The sequence below is a fragment of the Schistocerca americana genome, chromosome 7 (genome assembly GCF_021461395.2).
Source record: "Schistocerca americana isolate TAMUIC-IGC-003095 chromosome 7, iqSchAmer2.1, whole genome shotgun sequence".
NCBI lineage: Eukaryota > Metazoa > Arthropoda > Insecta > Orthoptera > Acrididae > Schistocerca > Schistocerca americana.
Window position 1 is genome coordinate 215157283 of NC_060125.1, and position 23895 is coordinate 215181177.

The 23895-nt window shown below is 37.1% G+C and overlaps 1 protein-coding gene across 3 annotated transcripts in view; it reads right to left on the minus strand.

The window, feature by feature from the left end:
- LOC124622191 (putative mediator of RNA polymerase II transcription subunit 26) overlaps window positions 1–23614 on the minus strand; it is a 283782-nt gene extending 260168 nt beyond the window's left edge. The window contains exons 1-6 of one of the 3 annotated variants that reach the window (XM_047147836.1): window positions 23186–23614; window positions 22685–22801; window positions 22290–22413; window positions 21509–21652; window positions 19178–19307; window positions 6867–7165 (exon numbers count right to left, since the gene is read on the minus strand). In XM_047147836.1, coding sequence (XP_047003792.1) covers window positions 6867–7165; window positions 19178–19307; window positions 21509–21652; window positions 22290–22328 — 612 coding nt within the window. In that variant the 5' untranslated portion in view covers window positions 22329–22413; window positions 22685–22801; window positions 23186–23614. The other 2 variants (XM_047147835.1, XM_047147837.1) reach the window with 2 other exon arrangements.
- Window positions 23615–23895: the final 281 nt, after the last annotated feature.

The window sequence follows — 23895 nt, forward strand, 5'->3', positions numbered from 1 at the left end:
GTGACCTCCTTGTCAGCAAAAAGCTGTACATTTTAGTGCCTACTGTTCTCTGATTATGAAGACTGCCAACTTTACTGTTTTAATCAATACTGTGTTACAAGTTTTACTGACCATAATTTTATAATTATTATCAATAGTAAGTCTCACATTATAACACTAGTATCTTTTTAATGTGGTTTCACGAAAAACTTTTGCTTCCATGCTTTATTTGCACCACTCGACATGATCAGAATGAAAAGAGAAACCCACGCGCATTTGTGTGTGTCATCACTCAGCCACTGTCTTTGTGATTATCATGAAAGCAGTGGTCAAATGCTAACACACACAAATGCATGTTCCCTTCTTCTTTCTGATCATCTCCAATGGTGAAAATAAAACACAGAAGCAAAAGTCTTTTGTGAAACCGCATTAAAAAGATATTCATGTTGTAATATGAGACTTATTATTGATAATCATTGGAAAATTATGGTAAATGAAACTGTTAACACAATATTGGTTAAAACACTTAAGTTGGCACTCTCTATAAACAGAGAACAATAGCCACAAAATCTACAGCTTGTTGCTGACAAGGAGGTCACTCGGCTCAAAAATGTCCTGGGCAAGAAAGAGGGTGGAAATTGTCGTCATGTTGTGGAGCATCTTGAGGAGGAATGTTGACGTCTGACATTAGGTTGTATCGACCCAAGGCTGCGTCCCTAGTACGGATTGGCGTATTTCACTTGGAAGTAACAATGATTCATGAAAGCCCATTATACAGATGCTGTCTTCAAAAGTGGTGTTTATTTGTATAAATAACTGATTTAAATTAAAGATGCTGTAACAGCACACAATGAGCAGAACAAAGGTTGCTACTAGAGTCATTACCGTCAGGTTGTTTAAGTTGCTGCAACTGTAAACAGAACACAGTCAACAGCAGATGTTCTGAATCACACCAGCACTGTCATAAAAAGAACTAGGCAAGAAGTCGTCTTGCCGTTAAAAAATATAAAAATGATTACCGTATATTTAATTAAAGATTCTGAAACAAAATGCGTCATACGATTAAACATCACTAACAGTAGTTAGTAAAACAGAGTGTATGTGTGGACAACAAAAAATTTCCCGGTTAAAAACACACTTTTTCTTGGGTGAAAATACCCTATACTCCTTATGGAAGTACACATTTTCCGTGTTAAGTGACAACACACTTTCCCTCAGAGCTGTGAAATTTATCAATCCCTTGATTGGCGAAGGTTTTATACAACACCACATAACTTTCCGACACTTCAGGAAACAAAGCCAGCAACACACAAGGCATTTTGGAAACGTCTTTGATGTGCCATAACATTTACAATACATATTCTCAAATTAAGGAAGTATAAATACAAATCCCACCAAAAATCGCACTAAAATCGAGATTCTGATGTGCTTCTGTCAGCCAATTATAGTTCATAACATGTGATCCTGCCAGCCACTGACAGCAGAAACTCAAGAGTATAGGACATGTGATGAAGTCAACCAATAACAACATCATTAAGTAGTGTGAATACACATATAGGAAAAGTTAATGGTTTAACTTAATATACATACAGCATACAGTATAGCTACAAGAAAAGCTAAGCTTTCACGTCGCAGCTTAAATCGTAGTGGCTGAATATTTCTGACAAGCACAATTATAATTTTCACTACCGTGCACCAAACATTTCATACGTCACCTGGCTGGACACAACTATGTTCTGCCCAGCACTTTGACTTTTCCATAGAAACATCAATTAAGAGTGAAATTGCTCAAGAACTCACTTTCCCCTCTCTCTCTCAGAATAATTATAATTCTTCCCACTGTTGTTGCATAATTTTTAATCTATGAAAGAACTAAAATAAATATGAAAAACTAACCTTGAAACTTGGTCTTTCTTAGTGTGTGTTACCCTCTAAGATATAAGACCAGTCCAAAAAACTCCAGAACATTTGTAATTTCGCACCAATGGTTATTTGGAGCGAAATGCGGTTAGCATACCTGCAAACTCCTGTGTTTAATGTGTAAAAGCTGGAAGTTTCACTGTTGTGTGTCTGTTAGCTATTGTTCAGTGATTTAGTGAGAAGAAAGTTGTATTGCACAGTTCATGAATTTCGAAATGTCAGAGTCAGAAGTGCAATGCATCTGCATTAAATTTTATGTGAAACTCAAGAAAACCTTTACAGACACACACCAAATGATGCAGGAACCCTACAGTGATGAGTGCTTAAGCCTTAATTGGTGTTATGAATGGTTCACACGGTTTAAAAATGTCCAGACAAAAGTTATAGATGACCCTCATTCAGGATGCCCTTCAGCGTCTACCAATGATGCTCAGGTCAGGGATGTTAATGAAATTGTGGGTGCAATTGAATACTGACTGTCAGAGAAATTGCAGAAGAATGTAACATTTCAGTGGGTTACGTCATGAAATCCTGACACAGCATCTCGGAATGCATCATATTGCTGCCAAGTTCGTCGCACACTCAAGTCAAGACCAGACAGATATTCGTCTCGCAATCTGTGCATGGCTTTTGGACTGCGCAAATGAGAACGAGATGCTCCTTAAGAGAATTATAACTGGTGATGAGATGTGGGTCTATAGTTATAATGTTGAGACCAAGGTTCAGTCTCCACAATGGATTTGGAAAGGTTCTGCAAGTCCAAAAAAACCTCATCAGGTCAGGTCAAATGTCAAAGCCATGCTGATAATTTTCTTTGACTTTGAAGGATTAGTTCATAATGAATTTGTGGCACAGGGACAAACTGTTAATCGATGGTACTATTGGGACGTGTTGCGATGCCTGCGTGAAAGTGTGAGAAGGAAACGGCCTGAAATGTGCTGAGACAATTCATGGCTCCCACAGGTGGTCCGTGACTATTGCACAAAAAGTAAAATCACTGTGTTGTCTCATCTCCGTACTCTCCAGACCTGACACCTGCAAACCTTTTTTTATTTCCAAAGTTGAAAACCCATCGAATGGACGAAGATTTGCAACGACACACAAGATAAAAGAAAATTTGCCGACAGCACTCCGTGTGATCCAACAAAAGGTGTACTGAGACTGCTTCTGGAAGTGGAAATGGCATTGGGAGTGGTGTATTACTTGTGGAGGGAAGTGTTTCAAAAGAGACCATGCAATAGAAGGTAAGCAAGGAAAAATTTTATGGACGAAGTTCCAGAATTTGAACAGGCCTCGTACATCAGACGCAAACGTGCCAGTAAAATTTTAAATAATGGCATACATGGCTGGTCTTCTGTGACTGAAATTTTTCTATGTGGTTGGTCCTCAGTGTTAAGTTTTGAATGACAGTTCAATGCTTTTGTGATTTAAGAACGCCATTGCACATTCTCCTACATAACATAATTCATCTTGTGTAGAAGGAATTTATTTTGAAAGTAATACTTCTCAAATCGTCATTCACAATATTTTCCTGAGGTGTGTTAAAAATGCAAAAAGTAGTGCTGTCGTGGTCATCAAAATAAGGCCCATGAGAAAGACGCATTGAAAGCATTTTGTTGTTAGAAAGTTATGCACAGTGTTTGACACATTTTGCTGTCAGCAAACACCTGTGTGTGCACTGTGTTTTGTTGTTGCAAATGGTGCACTTTTTTGCAATTTAAGTTTTATTTTGTTGTTTCTCTCTTGTTTAGGTTTTATTGCTGTAGTATCATTCTGCGGTAGCGTGCTAAAGCAAAATTCTTTACAATAGTAATCAGTTCCTACCAGTCAAAACTACAAAAATTTAACTGCAAACAAAAACAATGAAAAATTCCCAGAATTCTAAAAAATTCCTGGATGGAAAAGTTCCTGTGTTTTTCCCAGCTATCCCGGGGTGTCTACACCCTGTAAAATTTAATATTCTACCTTTTCTATATGCTGACTACTTCTTTGAACACAACAAGGGGACTGTAATTCTATGATTCCAAAAAAAGCACACCAGCACAAATGTAAAAGTCAGGTTGTGTAGTAACTTGATCATTGCCTATGAGTGAAGATTAGAAAAGATAGGAACTGTAGTTCTGTGGAAGGAAAAATGAACATTCTACAACACGTAGACTTGCATTTCGATTGCAGGTTCAATTAGAGAAGGACCTAGGACTTTCTGCTTCCACCATTAATATAACTGTGAAAAATCAGCCCAACATTGACGCCAATGCAAAACAGTCCGGTTCCATGGCAAAACGTGTAAATACATTCAATCATCAGCCATGTGCTCATTTGGATAAACTCATTGCAGAATGATTTGTTAGCACAAGAGCACTAGAGACTCTACTTGAGTGCAACACACTGAGAGAAAAGGCACTTAATTTCGCTGCACCGATGGGAATCACCAACCTCACAGCATCGAATGGTTGGACTGATTGATTTAAAACTCGTCATAACATTATTTACAACCAACTGTGTGATGAAACTCAAGTGTTGGTAGTGGAACTGTGGGCCAATGGAAAAAAGAACAGCAAAATATCTTTAAAGGTTATCTCACAAAAAATATATTTTAACGTTTTGATATAAAAAATATTTTTAATGTTCATGAAATTGATCTTTTTTATAACATATAACCAAGTTAGACTATGATTTAAAAGTAAGAAATACCACGGTGGGAAACTGAGTAAGCAGAGGATAGCCATTTTACTTATGCTCGATGCTAATGGGTCTGAAAAATTACCTCCTTTGGTGATGTGTAAATTTAAAAACCAAAAGTATTAGTTAGAAAAATGCATGTCCAGAAGACTGTACTTATGCACAATAATGGCATGGACCCAAAATCTACAACCATATCACTTTTGGACGCCCTGCATTATATAGCCACAGCATAAATGGCTGAGACTCCTTTAACTACTTGTAACTTTTTCATGATAGCAGGATTTAAGTTCACAGGAAACACTGAAGGACTATTTGTCTGAGGCTATGTTTCAAGAGTATGTCGGTGTTGATTCTGTCATCAGTTCAGAAGTTTCAAAAATAGATAGCATAATTGCCAAGATTTTGAAGAAGGGAAGAGACAGGTGATGAAGATGATGACCAAGAACCATTTGTGCCAAGCAGTAGTGCATCAGGTGGAGATAATGCATTTGATGCTTTGTATATGGAAGAAAGGTAAGAGAAGCTAATTGCTGTTGAAAAAAAAAGCAAAAACAATTAATTATTTCTTTTTTTTGTTAAATAGGCAAAATTTAAATTGTTTTAATTTCATATTTTGAACAATAAAAAGAGAATGACAGAGTAATTTATTCATTTTCATTTGATATGTTTCCTATGATTTCCTCTACTTTACACTTTCCTGCATTTTACACTTGTTTTGGGTCAGTCCACTGAACAGTGTAAAAAGAGGGTTTAACTGTTCTTCACACTTTCCTGAATTTTACACGTTTTGAGCCAATCCACTAAACAGTGTATAAAGGGGGTTTAATTGTAATAGCCTTTTCATGTTGTATGTAGTTGTTCTTGCTCATAATTTCTAATCATACTGCACTGCTTTGACTTACAATACTACATGTATCTCTTCTAAACTGATGTGAACATAATGATTATGGATTGAAACTGGTTTAACAATTAATTTAAAAAAATTGTGGTGAAAAAGTAGTGCAATTACTACAATTTCAAGAATCTGGTTTACTGTGTCTTCGCAGTAAAAATTTCACACTCCATTATGATATATCTGTTTAACTGATAAAATTCTCGGCTATAAAGATTCCAAAAGAGGAGAATTTGAAATTTCTGGGGAGAATGCACCATTCATAATGATTTAACTAGAGATAAAATAACTGTGTATGAGTGTGCGGTGTTTGGAGGAGGGAGGTGGGCGGAATGGACAACCACACACTATTTTCTATTCACAGTTTAACACTACTGCACATAGTAATCTGAGACACAGTCATTAAAAAGGAGGAGGAGGAGGAGGAAGAAGAAGAAGAAGGCTAAAGATTGGGAAGTCAAACCATGTTCTGATTAGTGGGAGACTGACATACAGCCAAAGCTAGCATATCTACAAGATTTATGAACATAAGTTCTAGTAACTGGCAAAGGGGCTGTATATTTAAAAGACAGACGTACAGACAGACAGGGAGAAAGAAGGCAGCACGGAAGGCTTGGCATAAATGTGGGGTCAACGTCAACATATGTGGAAAACTAGTTCAGTTGGACAAGACCGGGAAAGACCCAGTCATGACTTTGTTGAAAGAGCTATCCTGGCACTGGGCTCAAGTGATTTAAGGTACCTATGGATAATCTTAATCATAATAAATGGAAGCAAATTTTGATCCAAAGTTCATGAACGATTTAACAGATTTTTCTCACAGTTTTGAACATTTAAGGAATGATGGAAACAACTGGTCTGCCAATGACAACTGAAAAACTTCTGAAACCAAGACCACTGTACATTATTTTCCCTAATGAGCAGCAGAATGGTTTTAATGAGGTTGCAAATTCATGTGTTTACATGTTTCTTCCTGTAACTGTATCAACTGTGGATTGTCAATCTTTTAAGGATTTTAATAGGTGGTTTCTGCCATTTACAGAATAAATACACAAATAAACTAAAAATAGCAATCATAATCAAACTTTAAATAAAGATTGAGGAATAAAATAGCACGACATGCAGGATCCCTCGAGGAATGCTTGTTCCCAAGCAAATACACACACATTTTCTTAAACTTTGGGACCATTAATAGCAAAAAAGGTATTTCATCATGATGAGATTAGTTATGAAGTGGAAACCCAAATACTCAGGAAAATATATACCGCCTTTCACTTCATCCCACAAGCAATAGAGTTAACCAAGTCTGGAAGAAAACAGTTAAGGAAACTATAGCTGTATGCTGGATATATGTAAGTGATCTTTCTCAAGCTGCTCGTTATGCTCTTACCTGATTCGAAGGGCGAAGCAGCACATGATGAGTATTGCACACAAAATTTGGCCCAGGCACTGCATGCCGGTAATCTCGAATTTCAGCAATAATACATCCATTATAAAAGAGATCAGAGTGAGTGGTTTCAAGCAAATCCACCAGATGCACAGGTAGTTCCTCATTGTCAATGAAAGTAAGCAGCTCATCTGCATGGTACGGCCATCGTGAAGTCTCCACAACACTCTCTGTGGCAGGAGGCATGTTGTTTGCACTGCTTGGCCCTGCACTTGTACTTGGACTGCTGCTTGTTGCAGTTGCTACAACATGAATAATGACTTCCCATGAAAAAAATGCAGCACCAAGTCTACCGAGCAAACAATAATGTACTATGGGAAAAGTATAAATGTAACAAGAATTTATTTTACTCAGACCACTCATTACTCAAACATAGTGAAGTACTGAAACAGAATTTATTATGTTTGAAAGAAATATTTTTTTCTGAAATTGACTGCCACACATGAGTGAGCTATCTTTCTACTATCCTTAAACTATGGAAGTATGTTATCTTTCAAAAGTACATATAACAGATGGCTGACCTCTGACTAACAGGATCTCTGTTACAAATAACAATTAAAAATAAAATGGCATAATTATGTCTTAAAACCAACAAATGTATCAATACGTAATTGATATTTTCAAATTTCAGCCTCCTGCAGAGAGAAACTTCAAACGTTATCACTTAAGTTTGTTGGCTTGTGCCACTTTCGTTCACTGTCAACCAGCTGTAACTTGGTGGGGTCACAAAATGATACACATCCTTGTTCTAAAATGTAGAGAACGGAACACTGCAGTTTAACATCACATTAATATTGTGACATCATAGACAGACAGTTGCACAGGTAGGGCAAGGACAGTAGATTTACCAGCTTACGTTTTCTCGACGAAGCCGTCCTAGAATTTGCTTGAAACGATGTGCCGAGACCACACAAATCATAATCAGAATGGACTGACTTGAATATGTTATTTGATCTAATCATTGGGAGACAAATCAATGTAATTTTATGTACACTTACGTGAAGTTTTTAATGTCCACAACAACACTTAGTACAAGGACAATGTGATGCACCATGCATCATGCAAGAACACATGGATAACTTACACATCAAATGTCACCAGTCAAAGATTGGAATTTAGAATGACATAGAGTCTCGCTACTGCTCTTCTTTCTTCATAAAAATCAGCAGTAACTGATAAACAAATCCACAATTCCTACAGGAAATGCATAAGGTGCTTGTGAAATATAACACAAACTTTCTAACAATATCATGTCTGCAGAATGATCTGTTACTGCAAAATAAAGGTTAATTAGACACTGAGCACTTGCACAGATGGAGAAGGGTAGAGAAACAAATCCACTGTGGGCTTACCAAGGTAATTAATCTAGAATTTGCATTAGGTAATTTGAGAAATTACTGTAAAACTAAATCAGGATGCCTGGAGGGAAGACAACTTTGAATTGGGCTTGTCCTCCAAGAGAGTCTACTTTTCTTAGTCACTTGCCCACAAGTCTAACCAAAATTAAAATGTATCAAACGTGTTTGTATATACAATATGAGGTGCTACACAAGGAAACAAACCTTAAGTTCACAACGCCACAAAAGAAGTGGGTAAATGCCAACCTGAAATGAGCCTGTTCACCTTTGAATTGTGAATTAAGAACAAAATTAAAGCACATTTCATTTATTACCAGTGATCACTTTTTCATCATGCTGTAAAACATTTTGGATGCCATGAGGATGACAACCCCACATACTTGACACTTTACAAGAATGATATAAATTTTGTTTTCACTCTCTTAAAAGCTATAGCAACTGCTTCACAACTAATTTTAATAGTCTCAATAACTGCCCTCTGTGAGACCAGGGTCAGAAACAATGACAGGTTTCATCTTAAAATATCAGCAAATTTTACATTTAACAGTATAGACATCACACCAAACAGATACAAGATTTTACTCATAATTAAATATTTTAAATGAACACGGTTTCTTTTAAAGATCAATCAAAATATAAAACTGCTCACATGTCACATTTGTAGAACACGTGAGGTCTTCTGCTGACTGAAAGTTCTCTTCCACTGTTTGTTTTAATTTTCGTAGCACTTCTTACAACTTGTCCTCTTTTATTCCTATTGTAATAAACAACTGAACATGTTTTGTTTTGTTTGTTTCTCCTGTATTTGTAAACTTTCACATGTGTATTTGGTTCATTTTGCAACTGCATATACCAAGATGCTACCTGAGTCTTACACATTGAACTAACTGATAAAAAAAAGCCTTTTCTTCTTGTTATGTGTATGTGTTTGTATGTATTACATGACATGTTTTGAACCCATTTAGCAATAACACTTCATGTCTAGTAATCACTGGGTGACAAGTTTTACGTGTTGTAAATAAAATGGAATACCAGGTACAATATCAAGAATTACAAATTTCAAAGGTGTTGAAAACATATAACCTTAAGTACCAGGGAGCTTGGGATACTGTCACAGGCCAAAGAATTATACCAATGCATAATGACAACATGAACACTGCAGTAGTACAGGCATATGATTATCAGCAGGTCTATTGAGGAGAAGCCACTGCTACACACTAAAAATTGTGAATCTTCAGCTATCATGTTGACCAAACTACTTTATGAACAGAAAAACAAGCATACATTACCCTATCCTAAGCAGCAATGGTAAAATGAAAAATTGACAAGTGTGTGTGTGTGTGTGTGTGTGTGAGAGAGAGAGAGAGAGAGAGTTTTGTTCTGGAAATAGAGAATCTCAATGATTTTTCCCTGGTACCAATATTGATACTTGCAATGGCAAGATATTTGTCCAGGGAATTCCAAGAGTTATCAAAATCTCTACAGTAGTTCCTCAGACTAGTTCGGACATACAAAAAGAAGCTAGCAGGGGACTTTAGTTTGTGTCCGTAGAGAGAGAAGAGTTAATAAAACATTTTTTATTTACTTAAAAAACATGACTACAACTTACATTTTATATTTGCATGCAGTTACGTTCACCTATTATGTTTTTGACAGATGGTGCTACGTATGTTCAAATGGCAAAAAACATTTTCCATGTGATATAATTACAATTTAAAAGTTTAAAAGTTTTGCTTTACTTCTACTGTGAAATTTGCCAAATTTGAAGATTGTAGGTCAACGGGAAGTGCTCTGTAGGTTTTCATGAGCGGATTTATGAGTATCAAGATATATGAAATAAATGACCAAATATTTTGATTGCCTTGACTTAGAAGCTTAAATGTTTTACACTACCCAGGGACTGTAGTGATTAAAACATGACATAAATTTCAACTTGACACACCACCCTGTTCCTAAGAAAAAGGTGTCTTAAAAGACAGATAAAAAAGACAAAAAATATTTTTTTCAGGTGATATAACTAAAAATTAACAATTTTCGAATTTTTCCCTTTACTTGTGCGGTGAAACCTTGTGTCTTGCTCCTTGCCAAATTTCGTAACTGTAGGTAAACAGGAAGTACTGTGTAAGTTTTGATGAGTTTTTGAGTATCAAAATATGTGATTTAAATGGCCCTATCTTCCAATTGCATTGGCTTAGAAGCTCACAATTTTTATGCTGTCAGGGACCATAGACCTTAGTATGTGAGATAAATGTGAAATTGATACATGATACTGTTCCAGAGAAAAAAGTGTCTTAACAGACAGACGAACACACAGACAGATAAAAAGCAAAGAAAAAAATATTTTTTCATGTTACAGGTCTACAAACAACCAATTTTCGGGTTTTTGTCCTTTACTTGTGCTGTGAAACATTGCTTCTTGCTAAATTTCATGATTCTAGGTCAACGGGAAGCACCTTATAGGTTATGTATGATGAGTGAGTTTTCAAGCATTAATGGATGTGTCTTTTAACAGTAGTGACTTAACAAGTTTAAAACTTTTTACACTTCCAAGGAACCATAGACCATAATATGTGACATAATTTGAACATGACAGTCTACCCATCCTGAGAAAAAGGATTCTCAGACAGACAGACAGACCGCGGAGTAATCCTATGAGGGTTCTGTTTTTACAGACAGGTACAGAACCATAAAAAGTATATTGCAAGTGACATGGCTACATATATTTCACAGTTAGAAAACTTGGAGGAATCAAGGAGAAATTATTTTTAACTCTACAGTGATCACAAAATTGTTAATGACTTACCAATGAGCTCCAACCATTTTCTGACAGTGAGGGAATCAACACATACTGATCAACAAACACTATAGAATTGGAGCTCAAGATTGTTCAAGGAAGAAAAATTTGTAAATCCCCAGAAATATATGAAGAGGGAAGTGTTCCTGGCAGGTAAACAACAATAACCCTCATCCTGAAGATAAAAATTCGAGGAAACCAGCTAAATGCTTTAAATGTAATAAACCTGGCCATAGGGCAAATGAATACATAAGTGTTTGCTCCAAATGTAATAAAGTCTGGTCATTAAGCAAAAGACTGCAGAAACCCTATGTCAAAGGATGAAGGTCAGAATAAGAGTAAATCGAGAGGGGATACCCTGATAAGAAAATTCTCTCGTCAGTAGCAGACAATCATGTAGATGAATATGTGTGGTTTTTAGATTCTGGTGCTACTGATCACAAATGTAATCTAACTGAAGTTTAGAAGTTGCAGTCCACTTGAGAGTGAAGTCTCCATTAGTAATGGTGATGGTAGCTTCATTCCATCACAAGGAAAAGGTGACAAACATTGTAGCCCTTGATGGAGAAAGATGAAGTGAGAAAAATCTGTAAAATGTTTTCTACGTGCCAGGGATTCAGTTCAGTTTATTCTCACTTGGGGCAGCTCTTAACAAGGGAATAGCATTTAAATCTGGTAAGACAATATGCAGACTCTTCACAGGAGAAAATGTTGCATAGGGAGTTTGTGAAGAAAAGTTGTGTAGCATGAAGTTTAAGATTTCATTGAGTGAAAACTACATTATTCATACAAATATGGCTACTAAGATAGATTTAAAACCTGGCACAAAAGACCTGCACACCAAAACTTTCCCCAGTTTTGAAGAATCAACAAAAAAATTTAGACAGATAAAAGCTTATGCGAGAATAAATAGTGGGAAAAATTAACAAGTTATCTTTCTAAAAAAGTGATTCAAAGGCAGCAAAAACAGATGAGTTGATTCACAGTGATTAAAAAATATGTGGTCCAAATTGGTGGTTCTTGGTAATTTCTTTAGTTAAAAGTGACTATTTCCACTGCCAAATTAAGTAGCTTTAAAAAACAAGTAAGAAGTGGCCACACACCTTGAATATTTCATAAAAACCAGTTATATGCACGTTGAGCATGGAATGATCAGAACTGACAATGGACTACAATTGATTAATCAAGAGGCACACAAAATAAGACAGAACCATGGGATAATGCATCAAAACTCAGTAGCCTACAGTCCCCAATAGAATAGTGCAGCTGAACAAGGACAGAACTTTGGTGGAGACAGAAAGGACAATGCTTTACACAAGCAGGCAGGCTGCCAATATGATTATAGGCTGAAGCCATAAACAAGGTAGCTTATATTTTGAATAGAACTTGTCAAGAAGTGGTGACGGAAAAACATCTTACAAGTTATGGATTGGATTGGACTGGACTGGACTATGATGTGGCCAGACTCAGGATATTTGGAGAGATGGTTGAGATGGGAAAAATGGGATTCCAAAGCTGAAAAAGGTCTCTTAGCTGGATATGAGACAGATGTAAAAGGATATTGTATCTGGTTTCCTCATAAAGTTCAAATACAATACAGCGTGATGTTTTGATGGGCAAATTATACATGGGTTGTCAATCTGAGAAAACTGTCGAGAAAGATGATGAAAAAATCCTAATATCTAACACCATTGAGGATGAAAAGCCTACTCAAGAGGAGACCCTGAATCAGACAGAAGATGAGGCAATGAAATCACCTGAAGACAAACTTTACTCTGAAATCAATGTTACAAAACAGACGTCAATGAAGTCTCCACAGAATCAGTGACTCAAATAGGAAGAAGCTTACAACATAAAGGAGAAATCTGAAAGAAACCATTACTCTAATCTCTGTGTGTCTGACGCACTGTTATCAACCTGTCTCACACTAAGATGCAATAGATAGTGACAAATGAGAAAAATGGAAGCAGGCCGTGCAAGAAGTAATACATGTACTTATTCTTGATGAAATTTGCATCCCGACTGAAACCCCAGAAAACAAAGAAATACTCGACAACAGGTTGGATGCAAAGTGAAGAAAGAAACAGAACTGAGGATAGATTTAAAGCTCGACTCATTGCTAGCGGATATTGACAGAGGTGTGGAACAGACCACAATGAAATCTACAATCCAGTGGCAAGATTTGACTGCAAAAGAAAAGGTTATCCATCACAGCACCCAAGGCCTTCAACATCAGGCAGTCGGATGTTAAAACTGCATTGTTACATGGTGAAACTGATACCGAGCAAAGGGCTTTGAGGATGGTACCAAAAGGGTATAAAAGCTGACGAATAGTATTTATTGAGTCAAACAAGCATCTAGATTATGGAATCAATTATTCATCAGTGAGCTAAATAAAATTGGCCTAATAGAAACAAGGCAGAGCCATGCATTTTTGTAAATGACAAGGGTAGACTCTTGACCATCCTAGCTCTTCATACTGATGATGGTCTGGTTGTATCAAGAGTCTAGAGAAGTAATTAATATGTTGGTCAATAATTTGGAGCAGGAATATGCTATAACTAAGAGCAACGCTAGTCATTATCTAGGTTTGCAAACAGAGCAGTTTCGAGGTGGCTCTACTTTCTTCAATCAAGAGGCATACCAGAGGGTGTGCTGAAACAGTACAACACGGAGAACAGCAATGTTGTGGCACTACCTGCTTATCATGGACAAGTGTACTCTGAGCTGGGTCTCAATGCTCTATACCATCAATCTACTATAAGCTAGCACTATCAACCAGTGGCAACTAGACCTGAAATCACTTTTGCAATACACAATGCTAGTCATCATCTCAAAAAATCAGAAATGCTTGAACGCTGTGAAGAAAATCTTCAAAACACCATAGGAAGCAATCTCTTCTGGCTTATATTATCCAAGAAGTGAGGACACTCGTTTGACTGTTTTAAGTGACTCGCTCAGACTAACCTCTCCCCATGAACCATCGACCTTCCCGTTGGTGGGGAGGCTTGTGTGCCTCAACGATACAGATAGCCGTACCATAGGTGCAACCACAACGGAGGGGTATCTGTTGAGAGGCCAGACAAACATGTGGTTCCTGAAGAGGGGCATCAGGCTTTTCAGTAGTTGCAAGGGCAACAATCTGGATGATTGACTGATCTGGCCTTGTAACATTAACCAAAACGGCCTTGCTGTTTTGGTACTGCAAACGGCTGAAAGCAAGGGGAAACTACAGCCGTAATTTTTCCCAAGGGCATGCAGCTTTACTATATGGTTAAATGATGATGGCATCCTCTTGGGTAAAATATTCCGGAGGTAAAATAGTCCCCCATTAGGATCTCCGGGCGGGAACTACTCAAGAGGATGTAGTTATCAGGAGAAAGAAAACTGGCATTCTACGGATCGGAGTGTAGAATGTCAGATCCCTTAATCGGGCAGGTAGGTTAGAAAATTTAAAAAGGGAAATGGATAGGTTAAAGTTAGATATAGTGGGAATTAGTGAAGTTCGGTGGCAGGAGGAACAAGACTTCTGGTCAGGTGAATACAGGGTTATAAATACAAAATCAAATAGGGGTAATGCAAGAGTAGGTTTAATAATGAATAAAAAAATAGGAGTGCGGGTAAGCTACTACAAACAGCATAGTGAACGTATTATAGTAGCAAAGATAGACACGAAGCCCACTCCCACTACAGTAGTACAAGTTTATATGCCAACTAGCTCTGCAGATGATGAAGAAATTGAACAAATGTATGATGAGATAAAAGAAATTATTCAGGTAGTGAAGGGAGACGAAAATTTAATAGTCATGGGTGACTGGAATTCGACAGTAGGAAAAGGGAGAGAAGGAAACATAGTAGGGGAATATGGATTGAGGCTAAGAAATGAAAGAGGAAGCCGTCTGTTAGAATTTTGCACAGAGCATAACTTAATCATAGCTAACACTTGGTTCAAGAATCATAAAAGAAGGTTGTATACATGGAAGAATCCTGGAGATACTAGAAGGTATCAGATAGATTATATATTGGTAAGGCAGAGATTTAGGAACCAGGTTTCAAATTGTAGGACATTTCCAGGGGCAGATGTGGACTCCGCCCACAATCTATTGGTTATGAACTGTAGATTAAAACTGAAGAAACTGCAAAAAGGTAGGAATTTAAGGAGGTGGGACCTGGATAAACTGACTAAACAAGAGGTTGTACAGAGTTTCAGGGAGAGCACGGTAGCTCTGAGGGATGAAGTAGTGAAGGCAGCAGAAGATCAAGTAGGTAAAAAGATGAGGGCTAGTAGAAATCCTTGGGTAACAGAAGAAATATTGAATTTAATTGATGAAAGGAGAAAATATAAAAACGCAGTAAATGAAGCAGGCAAAAACGAATACAAACGTCTCAAAAATGAGATCGACAGGAAGTGCAAAATGGCTAAGCAGGCATGGCTAGAGGACAAATGTAAGGATGTAAAGGCTTATCTCAGTAGGGGTAAGATAGATACAGCCTACAGGAAAATTAAAGAGACCTTTGGAGAAAAGAGAGCCACTTGTATGAATATCAAGAGCTCAGATGGAAACCCAGTGCTAAGCAAAGAGGGGAAAGCAGAAAGATGGAAGGAGTATATAGAGGGTCTATACAAGGGTGATGTACTTGAGGACAATATTATGGAAAGGGAAGAGGATGTAGATGAAGATGAAATGGGAGATACAATACTGCATGAAGAGTTTGACCTGAGTTGAAACAAGGCCCCGGGAGTAGACAACATTCCATTAGAACTACTGACGGTCTTGGGAGAGCCAGTCCTGACAAAACTCTACCATCTGGTGAGCAAGATGTTCGAGACAGGCGAAATACCCTCAGACTTCAAGAAGAATATAATAATTCCAATCCCAAAGAAAGCAGGTGTTGACAGATGTGAAAATTACCAAACTATCAGTTTAAATAAGTCACGGCTGCAAAATACTAACACGCATTGTTTACAGACGAATGGAAAAACTGGTAGATGCCAACCTCGGGGAAGATCAATTTGGATTCCGTAGAAATGTTGGAACACATGAGGCAATACTGACCTTACGACTTATCTTAGAAGAAAGATTAAGGAAAGGCAAACTTACGTTTCTAGCATTTGTAGACTTAGAGAAAGCTTTTGACAATGTTGACTGGAATACTCTTTTTCAAATTCTAAAGGTGGCAGGGGTAAAATACAGGGAGCGAAAGGCTATTTACAACTTGTACAGAAACCAGATGGCAGTTATAAGAGTCGAGGGGCATGAAAGGGAAGCAGTGGTTGGGAAGGGAGTGAGATAGGGTTGTAGCCTCTCCCCGATGTTATTCAATCTGTATATTGAGCAAGCAGTAAAGGAAACAAAAGAAAAATTTCGAGTAGGTATTAAAATCCAGGGAAAAGAAATAAAAACTTTGAGGTTCGCCGATGACATTGTAATTCTGTCAGAGACAGCAAAGGACTTGGAAGAGCAGTTGAACGGAATGGACAGTGTCTTGAAAGGAGGATATAAGATGAACATCAACAAATGCAAAACAAGGATAAAGGAATGTAATCGAATTAAGTCGGGTGATGCTGAGGGAAGTAGATTAGCAAGTGAGACACTTAAAGTAGTAAAGGAGTTTTGCTATTTGGGGAGCAAAATAACTGATAATCGTCGAAGTAGAGAGGATATAAAATGTAGACTGGCATTGGCAAGGAAAGCGTTTCTGAAGAAGAGAAATTTGTTAACATCGAGTATAGATTTAAGTGTCAGGAAGTCGTTTCTGAAAGTATTTGTATGGAGTGTAGCCATGTATGGAAGTGAAACTTGGACAATAAATAGTTTGGACAAGAAGAGAATAGAAGCTTTCGAAATGTGATGCTACAGAAGAATGTTGAAGATTAGGTGGGTAGATCACGTAACTAATGAGGAGGTATTTAATAGGATTGGGGAGAAGAGAAGTTTGTGGCACAACTTGACTAGAAGAAGGGATCGGTTGGTAGGACATGTCCTGAGGCATCAAGGGATCACCAATTTAGTATTGGAGGGCAGCGTGGAGGGTAAAAATCGTAGAGGGAGATCAAGAGATGAATACACTAAGCAGATTCAGAAGGATGTAGGTTGCAGTAGGTTCTGGGAGATGATGAAGCTTGCACAGGATAGATTAGCATGGAGAGCTGCATCAAACCAGTCTCAGGACTGAAGACCACAACAACAACAACAGATTAGCATGGAGAGCTGCATCAAACCACTCTCAGGACTGAAGACCACAACAACAACAACATCTTTGACGCAGTAAACCTAGGGAATCTCATACAATTCTTTTCTCTTCCCACCACTTTAGTCAGAGCATACTTGTTCATTATTTTAGCCCATATTTCCATAAAGTAGTTAAATTTAAGTTGTTGATTCGGAAACTTTGCACTAGTAGCCTATACGTATTTAGTTTACAAAGAGCAGCATACAAGCCTGATTTTTTGTAAACTTGTTTTCTTGTTTATCAATAATTTAAATGAATTATTCTTATTAAAGTATTATAGTAATCATTAGTGAAAAGTGCCTGACTTGCCATCGAATCATTAGGTCTGGGATTTGGTGTGATGGGTGTCGTAGTTTTTTCATGTGGGTGACCGTAGTGGTGTGGGAACATGGGAAGTAAATGAGGCTCTTCAGTGGGTTTGTAGCATATTTAGTAGAGACATAAAAATAGTGGAGCAGGAAGAGGGCATTTCTGCTCTTCAGGCTGAATTAGACAAGGCTAAGAAAGATTTGGACAGGTTAGAGGGTACAAGGTAAAAATATGTGGGAAGTGGCAATTCGGATGTACGTGCTTAGAACTACATCTGACAGCTTTGTGATGAATGTGAAAAATAAGTTTGACCTGTTGCTTCAGTTAGAAACCTATGAGTGGTAAGCAGATGCAGATGTAGGCAGGGCACAATGAAATTTCAGCAGCAGATTGAAAAGTAAGAATGTAGGGAAATCAGTAAAGAGAAGACAGTTTTATTGTTAGGTATTACTCATGCCAGAGGCGTCGATACATTCTGACTTCTGCCCAAACTCAGTGTAGTAATGTGTTTATTGTAAATAAGTGTTATAAAATGATCATTTTATTTACTGTGTATTACATCATAAATGGAAATATGTTTAAACATTTTTTGACTCATTCCACATAGGGTCTGTGGAAGGTAAATTAGAATTTTTTTTTCATTGTAAAGATCTGTATTGTGTATTCTTTTTCTTCTGACATGTTCTACATCCTGGAGGATCTCCTCACTACGGATCAATCGGAACAAAAAGTACATCTGATCTGGTCTGCTCTGTGCTTTTTGTGTAAATTTTCTCAGACAAACAAGACAATGCACTGGATTAAAATGGCAGTATCACTGCAGAGATTCAAATTCAAATGGTCACCACTTAAGTAACATGCGGGATCAAAGGCCAATTCAAAAATAAGTGTTGTTACTAACAATACAACAAACAACTTATTATATTGAATTCCATCTAGATAGGTGCAAATGTCCAGAAGTCTTATTTACCCATATTTTGACTTACTTCCAAATTTGCAAAAACATTTCTGCCAAAGAGGTAACATATGAAGCACACATCTCAAGCAGCAATAATCGTACTCTAGTGCTATCTACAAAGATTGTTCATGTGTGTCACAACAAATCTATAATGCAACAATGGTATCTCACATCTATCATTACAACACGCAACAACGATTAAGTTTAGTGACCTTCTGTTAACAATTCATATGTTTGCCATTAAGACTTGACAATTCACCTGTACATATCTTGCTCATAAAGTTGGTACACACACAATGATGTTTAATCACCCAAACAGATTAATGTTATCCTTAAAATGATAAATTAAGCTTATAACAGTTAGGGTCCAAGTGAAGCCCCTTAAAACAGAAGTATAATTACCACAAAATCTCATTCTTTGTATTTGTGCCAAGATATCACGAAATATAATACAAATACAAAAAACGTCATTGCTGAGCAGCTGTTTACTACTTTCATTTACATAACAACTGTTCTGTACAATAACAATGGATGGGGCATTTCATAAGCACCAATAATCTAGTAAAACATAGCATAAAAAAAACACAAATTTACATCTCACCTGCAGTTTTAGGATGAATTCGGAGAGCAACAGAATATCCCTTATTGCCAGGATAGAGATTAATGATAAGCGTATTAAGCTGTTCCTTTGCAACAAGTTTTTCCAGTAGAAAGGAGCAGGATTTGAGGTGCTGGAAGATGAGAACACAGAATCAAGTTCACAAAAGTGACTTCACCAGAATGTTTACACATACTAATATACTATTCTAGAGGTCAGGCAACCACAGCCAAAATTCCACATGGTGAATAAAATCTTCCACAATGGCTGTTAAAACCCAATGCAGAAGTTATACACCACACTAACATACAGGTATTATTTAGCTGTTCAGCAATACACTGAGCTTTGCAGCTTAGTACACTGCATGCATGTGTGCGCCCCCCCCCCCCCTCCCCACCTACCCACCCACACACACACACACACACACACACACACACACACAGACAGAGAGAGAGAGAGAGAGAGAGAGAGAGAGAGAGAGAGAGAGAGAGAGAGAGACCACACTGCAGAGCAACTAGAAAATTATGCTGGTGGAGGAATAAAGCTATATTTTTAATGCCTCATATTCTGTTTCATGAAGAAATTACTATGATTTTTAATAATAATAAAGAAAGAACACAACTAATAGTAACTGTGTTGATAACATCAATGTGCCTCTGAAATGTGCACTGATAATATGAATCAAAGCAATAGCTATAAATCTGAAGTAAAGAGGAGGTAGTTGGAAGAACAGTCTAACATATGGTTGTGTGCTAGGCCCTAAACTGTTATTATGAATTGTGACCAAACTGTAAAGGCATTAAAACCTGTAAAAGCAGATATACTACTAATGCAAAGTGAAAGTACAATAGGAAGTAAAAATATAATCAACAGAACAACAGCACATCATGACTGATGTCTTGAGGAGAAAAACAGCCCTATTCTAAGCCAATGTGCCCAAGGAGGAGGAGTGGGGGTAAGGGTGCTGGATGCTGAAAGCAAACAGAGCACCCAATCACAGGGAGAAAAGCAGGAGGAGAAACTGAAGACTCTCATCAAATGAAAATTATTTGCAGTCTGTTAACACTTCACTCTAGCAAGTGGAGGACAAACACACAGCCAGATAAAATGACGTTCTCAAGGAACAATATAACTGTCCATAAAATGAGATATACAACATAAATTGTTAACACATATAGACCATCTCAGTATTAACCAATTGTAACTACATGCTTATGCTTCAGACATGTGGAAAGAAAATGTGACAACAATTATGATTCACACATAAATAAGCAGGCAAAATGCAACATATGAGTGAGATGTGATTAAGTAAAAATGAAATGAATAGCAACCCCTTACTAGCAGTTGAAAATCAAATAAAAGAATACAAAAATAATGAAAAGGAGACGAATTATGACAAAGATAAAAATAAGCAAAAACAGAGAGAAAATACTGAGCGATAAGATAAACATAAACCTACTTAATGTCGCCACAGAATGTGATAAAGAGTTACCACACAAGAAAGGATTGGACTATTTACAACAGGAATAAATGGTACATGTTGATTGCCACACCCATTACAGTTGAAACTTGACAATGAAATCCGATTTTTGGCAAAAAACCCCATACTAACAAGAGGAGGAAGGGAGAGAAATCCAATGGAGAGAAGGATAAGGGAGCCAGAACACACCTCCATTTTTTTCTAAGCACGCTTTTCTGAAAACTACAGCATTCAGACCTTTATTCCCTCATCTTTTCTCACTCTGGCCTCAATTTTGCCAGTTCAACTCCAATCATACAGATAATACCAGTTTATTTTTGCTGTAGTAAATCAGTGACATCCACCCACAACAAGAGGAATTTTTTTTCATACTCGTACTCATTTCTGTTGAAGAGCTCCTTAAGCATCTATTTTACAGCTTTGATTGTCATAGACACAAGTTATTGCACTATAATATAATTAACAACATGATTAATTTTAGAGCAGTATTCAAGTGGAAATTATAAAATGGGATCTGTATTTACTTTAATTTTCAGCAACAGTTAGCCTTGTAGTTGGGGAAACTTAGGCTGACAAGTCACTAGCCTACATGACAGCCAAGAACCGTATAACACAATATCCATAGGTATTTCTTATTCTGACAAATAAGTATTCAAACACTCATATGTAAGATGCACCATTATTCAGAAGACAACATTAATTCTTTATACAATGACTGAAAATCATACACAGATAGCCCTATAGCCTATACCAAACTGACGCACAAAAACATCTACAAATTCTTACACTTTACTTTAAACTTAAGACAAAACACAAGTATAAAACCAAGAAAGAATCCCACACTAAATTTTTACCTTGTTCTGTTGCTGCAAGTCGTTTGCACACTCTTCTTCATAGATTTCTCTCAGCTTGTCATGGATTGAGAAAAAAGCCTTTCCACTGTTGTTTTGAGTTCGAGGCACAGTCTGAGGAGCGTTATTTGCTATCTGCAATAGTCGCTGTGAGAACAGTTGCATTTTAGACACCAACTGAATTGAGACTAGTTCAACTATTCAATATGAGCACAGCCTTTGATTTTACAGTGGTATAATTACTTTACCAGAAACATAAAAGTCATATAGGCTCCTAATCATCAACTGAAGGCCACTGACATATAAACATAAAAATTTGACAAACGTCATAAAATGATTTCATAAAATTAAACTTATGGCTTTTAGAAGTATACTTCTTCATGGATGCTGACAAAACTTTACAGCACCATTTGATACGTGTACCAACCCCAAGCACTACTATTGATCACATACACACTAAGTAATGCTCACATTTACTTTGATATTATTTTAAACGTGAAATAAACTTCTCTCCTTAAGTTTCACTTACACAGCCAACTACGTCTGCTATGTATTTGTCCTGCAGGCCTGTAACAATGTCAAATCTTTCGCCTAAAACTGCTCATTTCAACGCTTTACTTTACAATCTCTTACAATACTAATGCTTAACAGTATAACTCAATAGAAATTCAAATCAATTTCACTTTTCAAGGAATACTTAACAGTAGGCCTATGTACGAAAAAAATTACAATCATAACCAGGTAGTACAGCAACGAATATTTTTTTATTCTCACGTCAACTTACATTTGCTTCCTCACATGTAGCCTCCAGGCTTTGCATCATTACCAACTCGTTTTATGAACATTCAGGTGACCAGAAATGTAACAGATCCAGAAACATAGAAATTTGATCTTGGTCGATCACAACCCTGCAGAAGGGAAAACAAAATATCACTGTTAAAATCAAGTTCAAACACAAGTGCGAAGTCCAAGTAGTTGCAATAATAAAAATCTGCTCTTTTAGAATAAATTTATTGCAACCAAACTTTGAAGGATCCCCATAAACGACATGTACATTCAACGAATGTCAGTAAAACACAAATCTCAAAAATACAATAATTGCAAAATCTATTACTGTAGTGTAAACAGTTTTCTGAATTGATTTATGACCGATATAGCCAAACGCAGTTATTATTTTACCTGACAGGCGAGTAACTCCTTGGAGATGCATAACATTATTGCTGCATTATTATTCCGTCAGGTATGGACTTAGGAGGCTCAGGACCAAACGGTAAATATTCTTTGCCTCCTGTATTTCTACAGCAAAAATCCACAAATCATTATGTTTTACAAATTTAAGTAGGGCAATCCCAAACAAAACATCCCAACCAATATTTAAGTACCCAAAATTTCTTTGATACACAACACAACCAAGCAACAATGACATTAGTGACGACGGCTGATCCAAGTATTGTCAAACAGTAATTCATTACGAACAAGCAATAATCACAACAACTGCATTCTGACAAGTGGTGCTCCTATTTTGAATAGCGCTCTGAGAATCGCGGCTATGCTTGGCGTTTCCTTCCACAACAGTGTAAACATGTATCGTTCACTGATCCCACCACAGCGCTTTCCACAGTCACTCCTGTCAATATATACATTTTCACACTTGTTTCGGAGACACATTTTACGTCCTACCTTACGGCTGTCTGCTCTGCTCCTCCTTCGGACGGCCATCAGCTGCCCGCAAAGAATGTTCCGATCCTAACCCTAAAATCTACAGCTACAAGTAATATCATTTGCACTAGCTGTTCATTTGAGTTGAAATGAACTTCTTTCAGTTCTCATATTGCACACTCATAATATACAGTTGTCCAATTTAGCTTTGCACGTGAAAAGTTTTCAGACAAAATCCCAGTTTACAAACATACTGGACCGAAACTGCTGCATTCTACCGGTAACAAAATTTCCTTCGGCACAGTAATCACTGACTTTGTTACACAGAGCTTTCGTTATGAACAGTAATAACCAAAGGTACACCATTTGCGGCATTGTTGCGATAAGTTACACTTATAAGCTTATTGAGTCTTTTTATGTATACTACAGCTGTTACTGAGTGATAATACACAGCCCGTAAAAGCGTCTGTGTACAGGAAGTCTCAGGCACGGAGCTGCCGAACACCATCAGCATGCTCAAAATGAATAACTAAGCAAATGTCGCTATACTTTCATACGACTATTAGTTCAAAAATAGAATATTAGGTAATAATCGCATGCGCCAAAAAGTTTTCGCTCATTAGTTAATTCGAACGACTAATGCTGTCGGAGGACAATAGCGTAAACTGTGTCTACCGGGCAATTTTACTTCAGGCAAAGTATAGATTTTCTTATAGAAGTTACCAGTATTC